This window comes from Mustela putorius, unplaced genomic scaffold (genome assembly GCF_011764305.1).
Source record: "Mustela putorius furo isolate JIRA1106 unplaced genomic scaffold, ASM1176430v1.1 tig00000040_pilon_pilon_pilon, whole genome shotgun sequence".
Lineage (NCBI taxonomy): Eukaryota > Metazoa > Chordata > Mammalia > Carnivora > Mustelidae > Mustela > Mustela putorius.
This window is the reverse complement of record NW_025421261.1, coordinates 3,138,577-3,151,085: the sequence shown is the minus strand read 5'-3', so window position 1 is coordinate 3,151,085 and position 12,509 is coordinate 3,138,577. Positions and strand designations below refer to the sequence as shown.

Below are 12,509 nucleotides of genomic sequence, written 5' to 3'. Positions count from 1 at the left end.
CAGGGCGAGGCAGGGCGCGTCCTGCAAAGATTCAGGTTTACAGAAGGGCCGGTTTCTGCCGAATCGCAGCCTCCTGTGTTTACTGAGCGCCAGCGGTGTACAGGCCTCCCTCGTAGACAGTGTGGGGGCTTTCCAGACAGGGTGAACTTTCCTAACCAAAAGGGTAAAAGGTATATAAATTTTCCTCCAGTGAGTTTTGATCTTATTTGGGGAAGTAAGTTTTAAAACATTGCATTATTAGGTGTGTGAGCTAAATATGACAGAGAAGTTGCCGATTTGTAATTAACTGCCAAGTGAGAGTTGCAGATGGCAAGCTCGGAGGAGAGGAGGCGCGTAAAGATGTGATGAAAGAGGAAAGACCGGACCTAACTCCTAGAGAGGACCAGTGCTTTGGAAGGGCAGAGAGGAAGGGAAACGGATGTGTATGCAACAGGAAAGTGGAGATAGGATTATGTGTCTTTGGGGGTGTTTCACAGCCCAATGTGAGTAGAAGACAAGGTCCGCAGAAGAGGGGTGTGGAGGTGGGTTTGCATGAGGTTACGGAGGTTAATGCCGGGCCGGATGTGTGGGAGTGTCACTGGTCTGGCTGTCTCATCACAGTCACATAGAGAGCTCTGCAAAGTAACCATGCCAAGCCCTGATGCCAGAATTATGATTTGGTTCACCTTGGATGGGGTCTAGTGAATGACCTCCCCATCAGTTCTAATGGGCATTCATGGTGGAGAATCCCAGACCCAGGGAAGGGGAGACCTTTGAGCATCTGAGAAGAGATGGATGGGTCGTGTTAGAAATGTGCTGCTGGGTGGATCGGGGTGGGGAAGACCAGGCAGGGTGCGGAGACTCGGTGGAACCTACAGAAACATTTGCTCCCTCCACCTTTCCTTCAGCAAGCGGGTCTGTGTAGGAACGGGAGTCGGTGCTGTCTGCTGGGCACTGTGCCTCACTCTCGAAACAGCACTGTACAAGAAGTAGTAAACCCATTTCACAGACAGGGATCTGAGGCTCAGAACAGCCACACCACTTGGCTGAGGGCACAGTGATAGAAGAAGCAGGAGTCAAAACCAGTAGAAACTCACCCCAAAGCCATACCCTTCCACAACTCCCTGCCACAAATCACCACCACGTTTTCATGCTGCGGTATGGAAACCCGCACGCAGTGCTGACACAGAGCCAGTCTAATATCAAGGCGCACGGAACAGGAAAGAGTTATGACCCCATTTCTGCATGGTTCTTGTTACATGCTATACCAACAGGAAATGAAAACGATCACTTGAGTCATTGTGGAGGCAAGCAGTAAATTACGGAAGTCTGCTTCAAGCGCTCCGTTAAAATAGTTGCATTTTCTCTAGAGTTTGCCACAAATATCTTAAAAAGTCTTGTTTTCTTATGGTTGTATTTTTCGTATCCATACATGATGACAAGAAACAATTGTTGGGATGGGGACGTTTTAATAGTAGTGAGGTACTTGTCATTTGCCTCAAGCATCCCCCTCAATCTCTTTACCGTCATCAGGCTCCCTCATGGGTGGTACGGAATCCTTCTTAGTGTCAGTGCCCTACAAAACACTTACTTTCATGGCGTAAAATTACCAATGCGATAGCTGACCCCTGGACCAGACCACGGATATGTGTGTCCAGAGTATTAAGAGGGGAAATGATCTCGTTGCAGGGGCAGCTTCGACGAAGCCACCTCCAAGTTCTGCGTCGCTTGCGTGACTGAAGCGTTTGACTACCTGCACCGACTAGGTATCATCTACAGAGACCTGAAGCCAGAAAACTTAATCCTAGATGCTGAGGGTTATCTTAAGTTGGTAAGCCAAGTTCTGTCACTTAGAGTGTCATAAGAGACATTTCTAAACACCAAAGTCATGTCACGATTGCAAGTTACTTTTAATTTGGGGACAGCTGTTATTTCATCATGGGGAGGGTGTATGGCTAGGACATTGGCACCTTAATCCGGGGGGAAGTGTTAGAAGCACATTCTTTTTGGCCTGGGAATTTAATATTTCAGCCATACCCGTGACTGCTTGTAAGGACGTGTGTAATAGAACGCCTTTAACATTGGATTTGGTTAATATTTTGTATAATATATTTCAACAGGTTTTAATACATTCTTACTACATAGAGGGACCGGATCTAAGGAATAAGGAAAGTAGGTGACAGTCTGTCTCCTGTCCCAAGATTGCCACTGTCTGTGTAGGGAGGAAAGATACACTTAGGAATGTTAGTACGATTTTTTTTTTTTTTTAAATCTCTCTAGGTGAGAATCCAGGGCTGCGAATCACAACACTAGACCAGAGGCTCCTTGAGGACAGACACTTCCCTTGTTACCCATCTTTGTAGTCCTCTGAAGCCCAACATGTGTACACTCCCAGTCACACAAACCGCTCTCAGTGTGAATCTAGGAGAAACTGGGCCGTTGTGAGGGGAGGAGCCCAGGCACCTTGGACGTCAGGAGGGAACCCATGCAGACAGGGCTCACGCTGAGTTTTCCTGAGTTTGTCTTGTCCATGTGTCAAGGGCACGAAACCGTCTCTGAATGTAACATTTACAAAGAGATTAGAAGTTCACATCAGGACTTTCATACGTGGAAATAACACTAGCCGTCACCTTGTAAGTCGTTTAGTATGTTATGGGTCAAGACCTGGGCGAAGCGTTTTGCAAGTGACGCAGTTGACGGTAGAGACGGGCTTTACCATCCACACGTTACACTGGGTAATGCAGCCGTAGGAATTAAACTCATTGTGTGTAATTGCTAAGCGATTTCTTTCCACAGAAAGGAGTAAAATAAGTCCTTTCATGTGTAATCTGGTGAACTTCCAAGAAACATTTTGATCCATTCAAGCTTTATTTTATCTGTGAAAGGCAGCTTTGAGAACTGGGGAGGGACTAACACAGGCCTGGTCGGCCCTCTTCTTCACAATGCCTTCATTGGCTGTGCCTCTTGCAGCTATTTACGGATAGCTTTGGAATATTCTAGAACCAAAGCCATCACGAGGGAGGCAGACTAGCCATTAGATTCATTTCTTTTTTTTTTTTCAGAGCTTTTTTTTTTTAAAATTGGAGAGCATATTTATTATACATAGCCATGGGGGGTCCATAAATATCTCTCCCGTCAGCCAGTGTTATCCATCCAGCTGACTCATTTGCCAACTAGCTAAACAACGAATGACAACTAAAGCCTTTAGAGATTAAAATGTACATGTTGAATATTTCCATTTCTAGCTATATGTCAAACTAGATAGGCTGAAATCCTCTCACTACCAAATGTCTAAAAATACTGAATGAAACACGAAAAGCAGTATTACACGCGTGGCTGACTTCATGAGACAGCACTGGGGTTCCCCCGAGGTTGGGAACCACGCTTGGACAGGAGTATAGCCTAGAACTCAAACATGAAGCTGAAGTCTTGTGGGCACCCAGTGATCTGAGATGGCCCAGATTTTGTAGCTACTGATTTTAGTAGCTGCACCTTTAAGAACAGGGGACCAAGTTTGGGACCTGGGCAGTGTGAGAAGTTGAATCAGAGAATATTTCCCAAAGCCAGCAATCACACAGATGACACTCTCAGAAAAATGGAAAGCAAGAAAAGATATCTAATTTAAAAAGACAGAGTGCATGCAAGAAAACGTGCTTTTCCCATTATTGGGCTCTTGGTACAGAAGCAAAAGAGTCTCCTTTAAGAATTCTTGGCCATAGGCTTGTCTTCATGGAGGTTGGGTGCTTAGTCTTCTAAGATGGAAAACCCCATGCAAGGATTTGAGAATGGGTTCATGTTGGTAGGATGCCCAACTTTTCAAGAATCAATGTATATCCGTCTGGATGAATGTACTCTTAACTCAGGCTACGAAGAACTCCCAGGGATAAAGTTCCAGAGAACATGAGCTCACATTTTAAAACATAAGACAAAAAATATATAGGAGGGGGAGAAAAGGTACCATGAGCGTTATTTGGCAGGCAAATAAGTGCTTCATTATTGGAGTAATCAGATACAAAATGTAAAATAAACCCACCTAACACATCTTTCAAAAATAAGAGAGGAAATGACAAATGAGTAAGGAACAGAGGGGAAAAATCTAATAGGTTTAGAAAAAGCTAATAAATAAAACTTCTGTTATGGAATTTAGAATATAATAATTGAAATAACAGATTTAAGGGAGTTTCATTAATGCGGGAGCAGCTTCCATTGGACAAATCTTCTTGGTGAGATTAATTATAATATGTATGTGAAAATATGTGGAGAGCAACAGAAAGTGGATATTTAAACCTTGAAAAAAGGGAATCATGCTGTGACAAATCCACATCCCTACAGCTGTTTAAGCCATTCATTTCAGGACACACCTTACTGTATGAGGCATGGGGATAAAATCTTTAGTTAACATCATACCTCGCAGTGAAATATTGAACATTTCCCCATTAGATCGTGAACAAGGTAAGAATATTTTCTTTCCACTTTTTTTCAACATTTTCATAGAGGTCTTAGCCAATGAAATAAACCAAGAAAAAGAAATGAAAGCTCACAGATGAGAAGGGGAGAAGTTGCCTGTCTTTATTTTCAGACAATGTGACTGTTTATGTAGAAAAGCCTAAAGCATCTATCAAAGAAGAACTAGAAGGAATGTGCATGATAATCAGTACAATGTCAATGTATAAATAAAATTAAAGTCACTTGAGTCAACATATAAATTAAGTCAGTATATAGATAAGAACTATTTTTCTATACTAGCAGGAAATATTTATAAATGAAATAAAAATACTATTTATAATAACATCAGAAATTATAAAATAAATTTGAATATATTTAATGTGTAAAATATATAAGACCTCCATACTGAAAACTACAAAATATTACTGAGAAAAAATATACAACTAAATGATAAGGTATACTATGGTTATGTATTGTATAATTCAATATTTGATACAGTGTCCATTCTCCTCAGATTAATTACAGATTTAAGGTCATTGTAATATAAATTAGAGCAGGTGCATAGAAACTGAGACATTTACTCTAAGATTTACACAGAAACACAGTTTAGAAAAGTTAATAACCACTTTGAAAAACGAAAAACAGAATTGAGGAATTTACAATATCTGACACTGTAAACTGTAGTACTCCAGGCAGTGTCACAACACAGGGTAAAAAAATAGGTTCAGGGTGCCTGGGTGGCTCAGTGGGTTAAGCCACTGCCTTTGGCTCAGGTCATGATCTCAGGGTCCTGGGATCGAGTCCCGCATCGGGCTCTCTGCTCAGCGGGGAGCCTGCTTCCCTCCCTCTCTCTGCCTGCTTCTCTGTCTACTTGTGATTTCTCTCTGTCAAATAAATAAATAAAATCTTTAAAAAAAATTAAAAAAAGAAAAAAGAAAAAGAAAAGAAAAATAGGTTCATCTAATGGAATAAAGTCCAGAGATAGACATAGAATCAACTGATTTTTAGCAAAAAGCAAAAAGCCAGTCTTCCCAATAGACGATGCTGAAACAGCTGGGCATGCGTATGTGGGACAAATGAACCTGCTCCCACCTCACACAAGATAGAAAAATTAGTTCAGGAAGGTAATATGGAAATATTTTCACAACATGGGGTAGGCAGTGATTTCTTAGAATACAAAGAGTATTAATTTGTATTAATTGTGTTAATTATAAAAATTTCAGTTACTATAATAAAAATATCATAGACTGGGTTACTTAAGCAATAAACACTTATTTCTGACATTTTTAAAGCCGAGGAAGTCCAAGATCAAGGTGCCTGCAGATCTGGTACCTGTCTGGTCAGGACCCACTGCTGAGTTGGCAGAGAGGTGCCTTCTCATTTTCATGCATGAGAGAAAGACACACACACACACACACACACGCGCGTGCGCACTGAGTTTGGAGGGAGCTTTCTTCTTCTAAGAGTTCCTAATCACATTATGAGGGCTGGACCTCATGGCTTGGTTTACCTCCCAAAGGCCCTACCTCCATATGCCATCACATCAGGGTTTAGGGTTTCAACTTACCAATTTTGGGGAGACACAAACATGCAGTCCATAATAATTGGACTTCATCAAAATTAAAAACTTCTGGTAATTAAAATACTTTAGGGAAATGAGTTGTCATGCCACAGACTGGGAGAAAATATTTGCAATACACATTTATGTGACAAAAGACTTGACTGTATGGGAAATACATAAATAACTCCTACAGTTCAATAAAAAAAAAAAACCCAATTTTAAAAAATGGTCAAAGGTCTTGAAAAATCACTTCCCAAAAGAAGGCATAGGAATGATCATTAAGTCCTACCAGACATCATCAAGGAAAGGCAGAGTAAAACTACAAAAGGGAACCATTTTATAGCCACTGAAATGACAACAATTTAAAAGACTGGCAATACCCAGGGTTGGTGAGGACTTTCTCCTAAAGTCCTAGGGGAGAAAGAAAACTGTTTAAAGAACAGTCTGTCTGTTTTATATTGAGCCAAGCATATGGCTAACCTGTGACAAAAATTAAACTTCCAGGAAGGAACTTCACTTCTCAGTATTTGTTTAGGAAAACTGAAATCATGTCTTCCAAAATCTTGGGCAAGAATGTTCATTACAGGGATGCCTGGGTGGCTCAGTCAGTTAAGCGTCTGCCTTCGGCTCGGGTCATGATCCCAAGGTCCTGGGCTTCCGGCTCAGTGGGGAGCCTGCTTCTCTCTCTGCCTCTGCTGCCTCCTCTGCTTGTGCTCTCTTGCTCGCTCCCTGTCAAATAAAAATCTTAAACAAACAAACAAGCAAGAATGTTCACCACAGCTTTATTGCTAAAAGTCCTCAAATCAGAAACAGCCAAAATATCCATCAGCATCCAATGTCTGGGCGCGGCGGCAGTATGTCAACCACGGGTCACTGCTCCGCGACAGACAGGCCTGGACGGCTACCGGCAAGTGTGCGTGGCCTTCGAAACCTGTGTGGAGCGGAGGCAGCCAGAGACAAGAGTGTCTGCTGCATGATCACGTTTGTCCCCGTTCTAGAAGCCACAGTAGAAGTCAAAACAGTGGTTGCGAGTGGGAGAGCCGTTGGCCTGGAAGAGGTACCAGGGACTTGCTGAGGGAATGAGTGTGTGTCCGTCTTGACTCTGTGGTCATTTGGTCCCGTATATAATCGGCATCAAAACTCAAGTTTCAGCAAACATGAGAAACCGGAGTTGGGCCGCCGGCCGGCAGCCCGGCCGAGCCGCTCCCGCCACAGTCCCTGAGGGGGTTGTGTCAGGATGGGGGCAGCGGAGGTGCCTGGTGACGGCACAGCAAGAATGCACACCTGGATGATGACTCCGGGCTGTCCAGCCTCGGGCTTCAAGTCCTCAAGGATGAAAGGCTCCGTGTAAAGCTGAACTTGGCCTCCTTCCCCAGTTTGGATTAAATGGTGTTTTTCATCTTCCTACATCACTTCTTGGAGTATCTGTGAGGGATCAGATATCTAAGGACAGAAAGAAAGGAACAGTGTGTGTGTGTTTTGTTTGTGAAAGCTTGGGGAAAAGACCCAAGTTAGAGAAAGGTCTGGGTTTTGGAGGTGTCCCTCTAGAGGCTGTGAAGGTGTGCCTTTCTGTGGTAATACAGAGGAGGACTTTGTAGTGTGCAGTGAAGAGCTCATTCTACTCTTCTTCCCCAATTTACCGTTGAGATGGCCGGCCAGATCTGTTCCCAGGTGAGTCCTCACTGGTCCAAGCTGTCTCTATCAGTAAAAACACGGAGAGGCGAGCAAGCGTTAGCAGACTTTACTAAAAGAACACCACATCGCCATCTCTCCTCTGCCCATCCAATGATTTCCGGATTCTTTCTCCACTTTCAAGGCCAAGAAAAGCTGATGTCGGCAGTAATGATTCAAAGTCTTTCTCTTGGTTATCATGAATGCATCCAGGAAGATAATAAGGTGTAGGACAGTAAGGAGTCTAAAGAAAAATCTGTCTTGTTCTCAGCCTGAGCAGAATTTGTGTTGTAGTTTCACATCTTGGGTTTGCTCAGCAGAAAAGTTGGTAGCAATTCAAGAGATCAATAAACATTCTATATGGTCATGCTCTTAGCTCATCGCTCATCAATAAATGTTCTGTATGTATGGTTGTGCTGTGACCTCAGGTGAGTCATCCTCTCACGTGGTCATAGAGGAACTTAACCCTGTAAGTGAGTATTATATAAGAAAATACAATGTAGGACACATTAAAAGTTGATATTGTTGCCTGCTTCTTTATGACTAATAGCCCCATGAGGGCAGAAACCATGCTATGGTGTTTACTGCCAGACTTAGAACTTTGTTTTCATATAAGAATGAATCAAAGGTCAGAGGGGCAACTTCCAGCTCGCTCTGCTTGGGATTCGTCTCTAGTTCTCATTCTTCCTCTTCCCCTCCCCTACTCACGCACTTTCTCCTTCTCTCTCTCTCTCTCTCTCAATCTCTGAAATAAATCTTTAAGAAAAGAAAATGGAAGGATCCTGTGTCCCTGACCTACTGCTTAGAGATCCCCCTACTGCTCAAGAAAATTCATTTTGAGAAGTAAATTAATGTAGGACTTAGGCATTTATACTTCCTGAGATATGTTTGTTCAACAGTAGCTCTAGCATAACCCTAAATCAGAAAGATGTACGAGGTTTCAAAATAGCAAGACTCAACATCACAAAGATATGAATAGTCTCCAAAGTCACATACCGATTAGATACACTTCGGTGGGATTCCATCGAAGCTTTTAATGAAGTCTGGCAAACCGATTCTAAAGTTTGTGTAGACTAACCGAGGGCCAAGAATAGCCAAGGCATTTCTGAAGGCCAACGGAGCGGACAGGAGGGACTTCTCGTACACACCGGAATTATAATGACTCAGGCGGAGGGAATGCAAATGAAAAGCGCAGTGATTTAATACTGACCCATGTCAAAAATGAAAGTTGCTCTCCCTAGAGGATCGCGAGGACATAGGGCCACCAACCGGAACTCAGCCTTGTTGCTGGGGAAGGAGGGGTGGGTGGCAGGGCAGTATGATCCCTAGTGAAAGTGACTTGACGACGTGTGGTGACATTGAAGACATCACATCTTTGATCTTGTGACTCTACCATCTTACATGGACCTCTGCTAGGTAACGTGGAGAACAATATTGAAGCATTTTTGTGGGAGCGCACTCTCAGATACAAGGCGAATGTCCATCAGGAGCAGAACGGACCAGAAAATCATTGCATGCTAATTCGGTGCTGTAGGATACAGCAATGAAAATAAATGTGCTCCAATATCAATTAGATTCACAAAGGTAATTTTAAACGACATTAGGCAGTTTGCCCAAGAAGAGATGTAAGATGTATCTAAAGTTTTTAAAAACAAGAACTTATTTTACTTAAGGATCTGAAATGTGTGCTAAGCTTTGTGCAGTGGCAGTATCGGAGCCAATGAGGTTTATCCAAGGCGCAATTATTGCGAAATGTGTGGTAAAATTAGAAAGGAATGCGAGTACCCAACGCACACCAACGTCAGGGGAGCGGTGACCTCTTGGCAATGGGCAGTGGGACGCCGGGGAAGGAACACACAGGGCTTCTGCACCGACTGCTCATTAACCTGGTGGTGGCTCCGGGGTCCTGCTTCTCTGCTCAGGCTTTATAACCTGCATGCAGGTCATGATATATGCTTCAAGCTTTTTCTCACCTGACCAAGGAAATTATCAGCTCCCACTACATCCTGTCTGCCAGACCCTTATTAGTTGTACTTATTAAGTAGCGATTAAGCTTTTCCCACCAATGTGCTGAATGTATGTTGCTGCTTTCCTCTTAGAAATCTTCCTCTTCCTTCTCAATTTATGGTTAACGGGAAGGTTCCCTTCGGAGCCTGGTTCGAGCCTCCCCTTCCGAGAGTTTCATTTTCTGCTCTTGAACACGGGGATAACTGTCCCTCGCTCCCCGAGCTGTTGTGAAGATCGCACATATACATGAACATGTGCATTTACATATCTTTTCGACACTGGTGTGAACAGTTATCGCTTCATTCAGATTTCTTCACCAGACAGGTGTTGAACATCTGCTGTGTCACAGACGCTGTCGGGGTTACAAAGTGAGTAGGATGTACTGCGGCTTCTCCTCAAGAAGCTAGAGTTCCTCGCACACGACTGCAGGATTTTGCCCCAAGGACGTAACTGTGGAGTAGAAACAATGTTAAAGCACCTCGGAGGAGAAAGGAACTGGTTCTGTAAGTTCAAGGAAGGCTTCAAAGAGGAGGTGGCCTAGGAGATGAGCCTGCAGAGATTTTTGGGTCTGAGTTCCCCTTCAGCTGGCTCCCTTTCTAGTAAATGCACTGAGAATCCGGGGTGAGTCACCACTCCCCCACGCAGAGTGGGCTGTGGCCCTGAAAGACGCACGCCTTCGCCACCCTTGCTCCGCTCCCGCCCCTGGAAGCCGTCGCCGCTGCCTGTGTGGGGGGACGGACTTCAACATCGCAAGGACGTGAAACCGTCTCTGGTCGCTGCACACGGGATACACATTCCACTGTACCCTTGTCTAGACTTGGGTAAAGTAGGTGCCCTGAAAACCCCACATAAATATTTTTTTGGAAAGTTATGTCCCCATGAATCATTTGGCTTAATTAGACTGGTCATTTTGTATCCATGTTTTATGTGACCAAGAGAACCAATAGCTGACAAATCTCCTGGCCCAGAGAGAAACCGCTGGAAAAAAGCTAATTCTGACTGGACACAGGCTCCAGCAAGCCACATGCTAATTTTTCTATTTCTGAATGATGCAGCCACCACTGCAGATTTAGAAGCATCTTAAAACCTTCTAGTACATTAAGGTTTTTGGAGATTTAATGTTTTTAAGCTCTCAGCATCATGTAAGCCGACTTTCATAATGGAAATTTGATAGAGGCAAGAGAAAGCCTGTGTATAGCTTCTCTGGATATTCTTGAAAGATCTGTTTTGTGAGTAGAATTTTTTTAAAAAAGTGTGGGTCTGTTTTCTTGCCTTCTAGAAGGATCCTTTAAAACTGGTCAGGACATGTATAACCTTCTCTCAGTCCTTAGTGGCTTCTTAGACCAAAAAAGTCTCTGCAGTTCTTTCTGGGGTTTACCAGGCCGACGCAAACTCGGCCCTCACTTCCCGTCTGTCTTCCCGCACACGCAGTGGCCCAGCCACACTGGCCTTCGTCCGATCCTTGAACTTACCACGCACGTTCCCGAAGGCGAGGGCCTTTGCGCTGCTCTTTCTCTGTCAGAATCATTCTTGCTCAGATTTTTATGAGCCTTTTTCTCATTTCAGGCAGATTCCTGCTGACATCTTCTCCAATGCTCCCTCCTCAGAGAGCCTTTTCCTGGCCACCCTATTTAAAGTAAAATTCCTATTGATCTCCATCCCTCACTCTGCCATATGTTTCTTCGTAACGTCGGTCACTATCTGGCATTACTATGTACGATCTTCTATTTTCATGCTTGTTCCCCTCTTTCTCTGAGATGCCGTCTCTGAGAGGCCTGGGGCTCTGTCTGTATCCTGGTGCTTGGTACATACGGGTCTTCTGTAGCTACTTAGCGAGTGAAGGAAGGAAGGAACTTAACATCTCCGTTGCCTAGAGAGAGAGGTTTAAAAAGACTTGAGCTTTGCGGTGGAAGCCATGGTGGTACAAGACGGAGGTGGTGGGAATGGTTATAGGAAATCCCCAGAACTTGACATCAGAAGATCTGAGGCCCTCTCGATTAAGCATGTGACTTTACACTTGATCTTAGCCAAACTTTAAGTCAGTCCGAGTGTCGATCTCCTAACCAGTCTAACCAGATGTTAGACTAAAGTTGATAAGATCAAAGAAAAGTGGTAAGTTCCCATAAATCTTAAAATCTTAATATAATTACAGCCATTTCTGTGGGTCAGTATCAAATACTACAAAAGCAAAACCAGCTATTCAAATTAAAATTCACCATTTTCAGAGCTAGAAAAACTCTTAAACATCTAATGAACATACAGTCATTTTTAAAAGGAAAACTTCAATGTTATGAAAAACATGTATTGGAAGGCCATTATAAAACAACAAACTATAATATCTCCATCGGTGCACACACAAACACAATTATAAACATTGCTTTCTTGTCTCTTAAATTTCAGTCTTTATAAAATTAGCTAGGATTTTCATATTGGTTCCTTCTCTGAGGAATAAGTAGATAAGCTAATCTCAGCTGGTTACAAAATTTTAATTTCATAGTATCCCCAGCCATCCCTTCGATAAAATCTTTATGAGTCATTCTGTATAGATAGAAGAAAATGGTGAAATCCCACTTCAAATTAGGCTGTTTAAATTTCCTTTTTCTAATAAGGAAATCCTTGCTGTTACATATAAATACTAAAAGGTATTACTGAAATGCTAAATTTCTAAGAGATTTATTTAGAGTAACACAAAGATTTTAAATATTCGTGTTTGAATAAATAAAGGAGGGCTGGGTTTTATAGTTCATTGACATACTCTCTCAGATGAGGGTCTATTTTGATGTTAGCCTTATTTGTTGTGTTTTTACTCAATATTATTGCCATTTTATTGCGATAGTCCAGGTGC

At 42.9% G+C, this 12,509-nt stretch overlaps 1 protein-coding gene across 3 annotated transcripts in view; it reads left to right on the top strand.

The window, feature by feature from the left end:
- PRKG2 (protein kinase cGMP-dependent 2) overlaps positions 1-12,509 on the top strand; it is a 95,242-nt gene that overhangs the window by 63,669 nt on the left and 19,064 nt on the right. For all 3 annotated transcript variants that reach the window (XM_045074666.1, XM_045074637.1, XM_045074624.1), the window contains exon 14: positions 1,669-1,810. In XM_045074666.1, the coding sequence (XP_044930601.1) occupies positions 1,669-1,810 (142 nt within the window). The remainder of the gene's footprint in view (positions 1-1,668; positions 1,811-12,509) is intronic.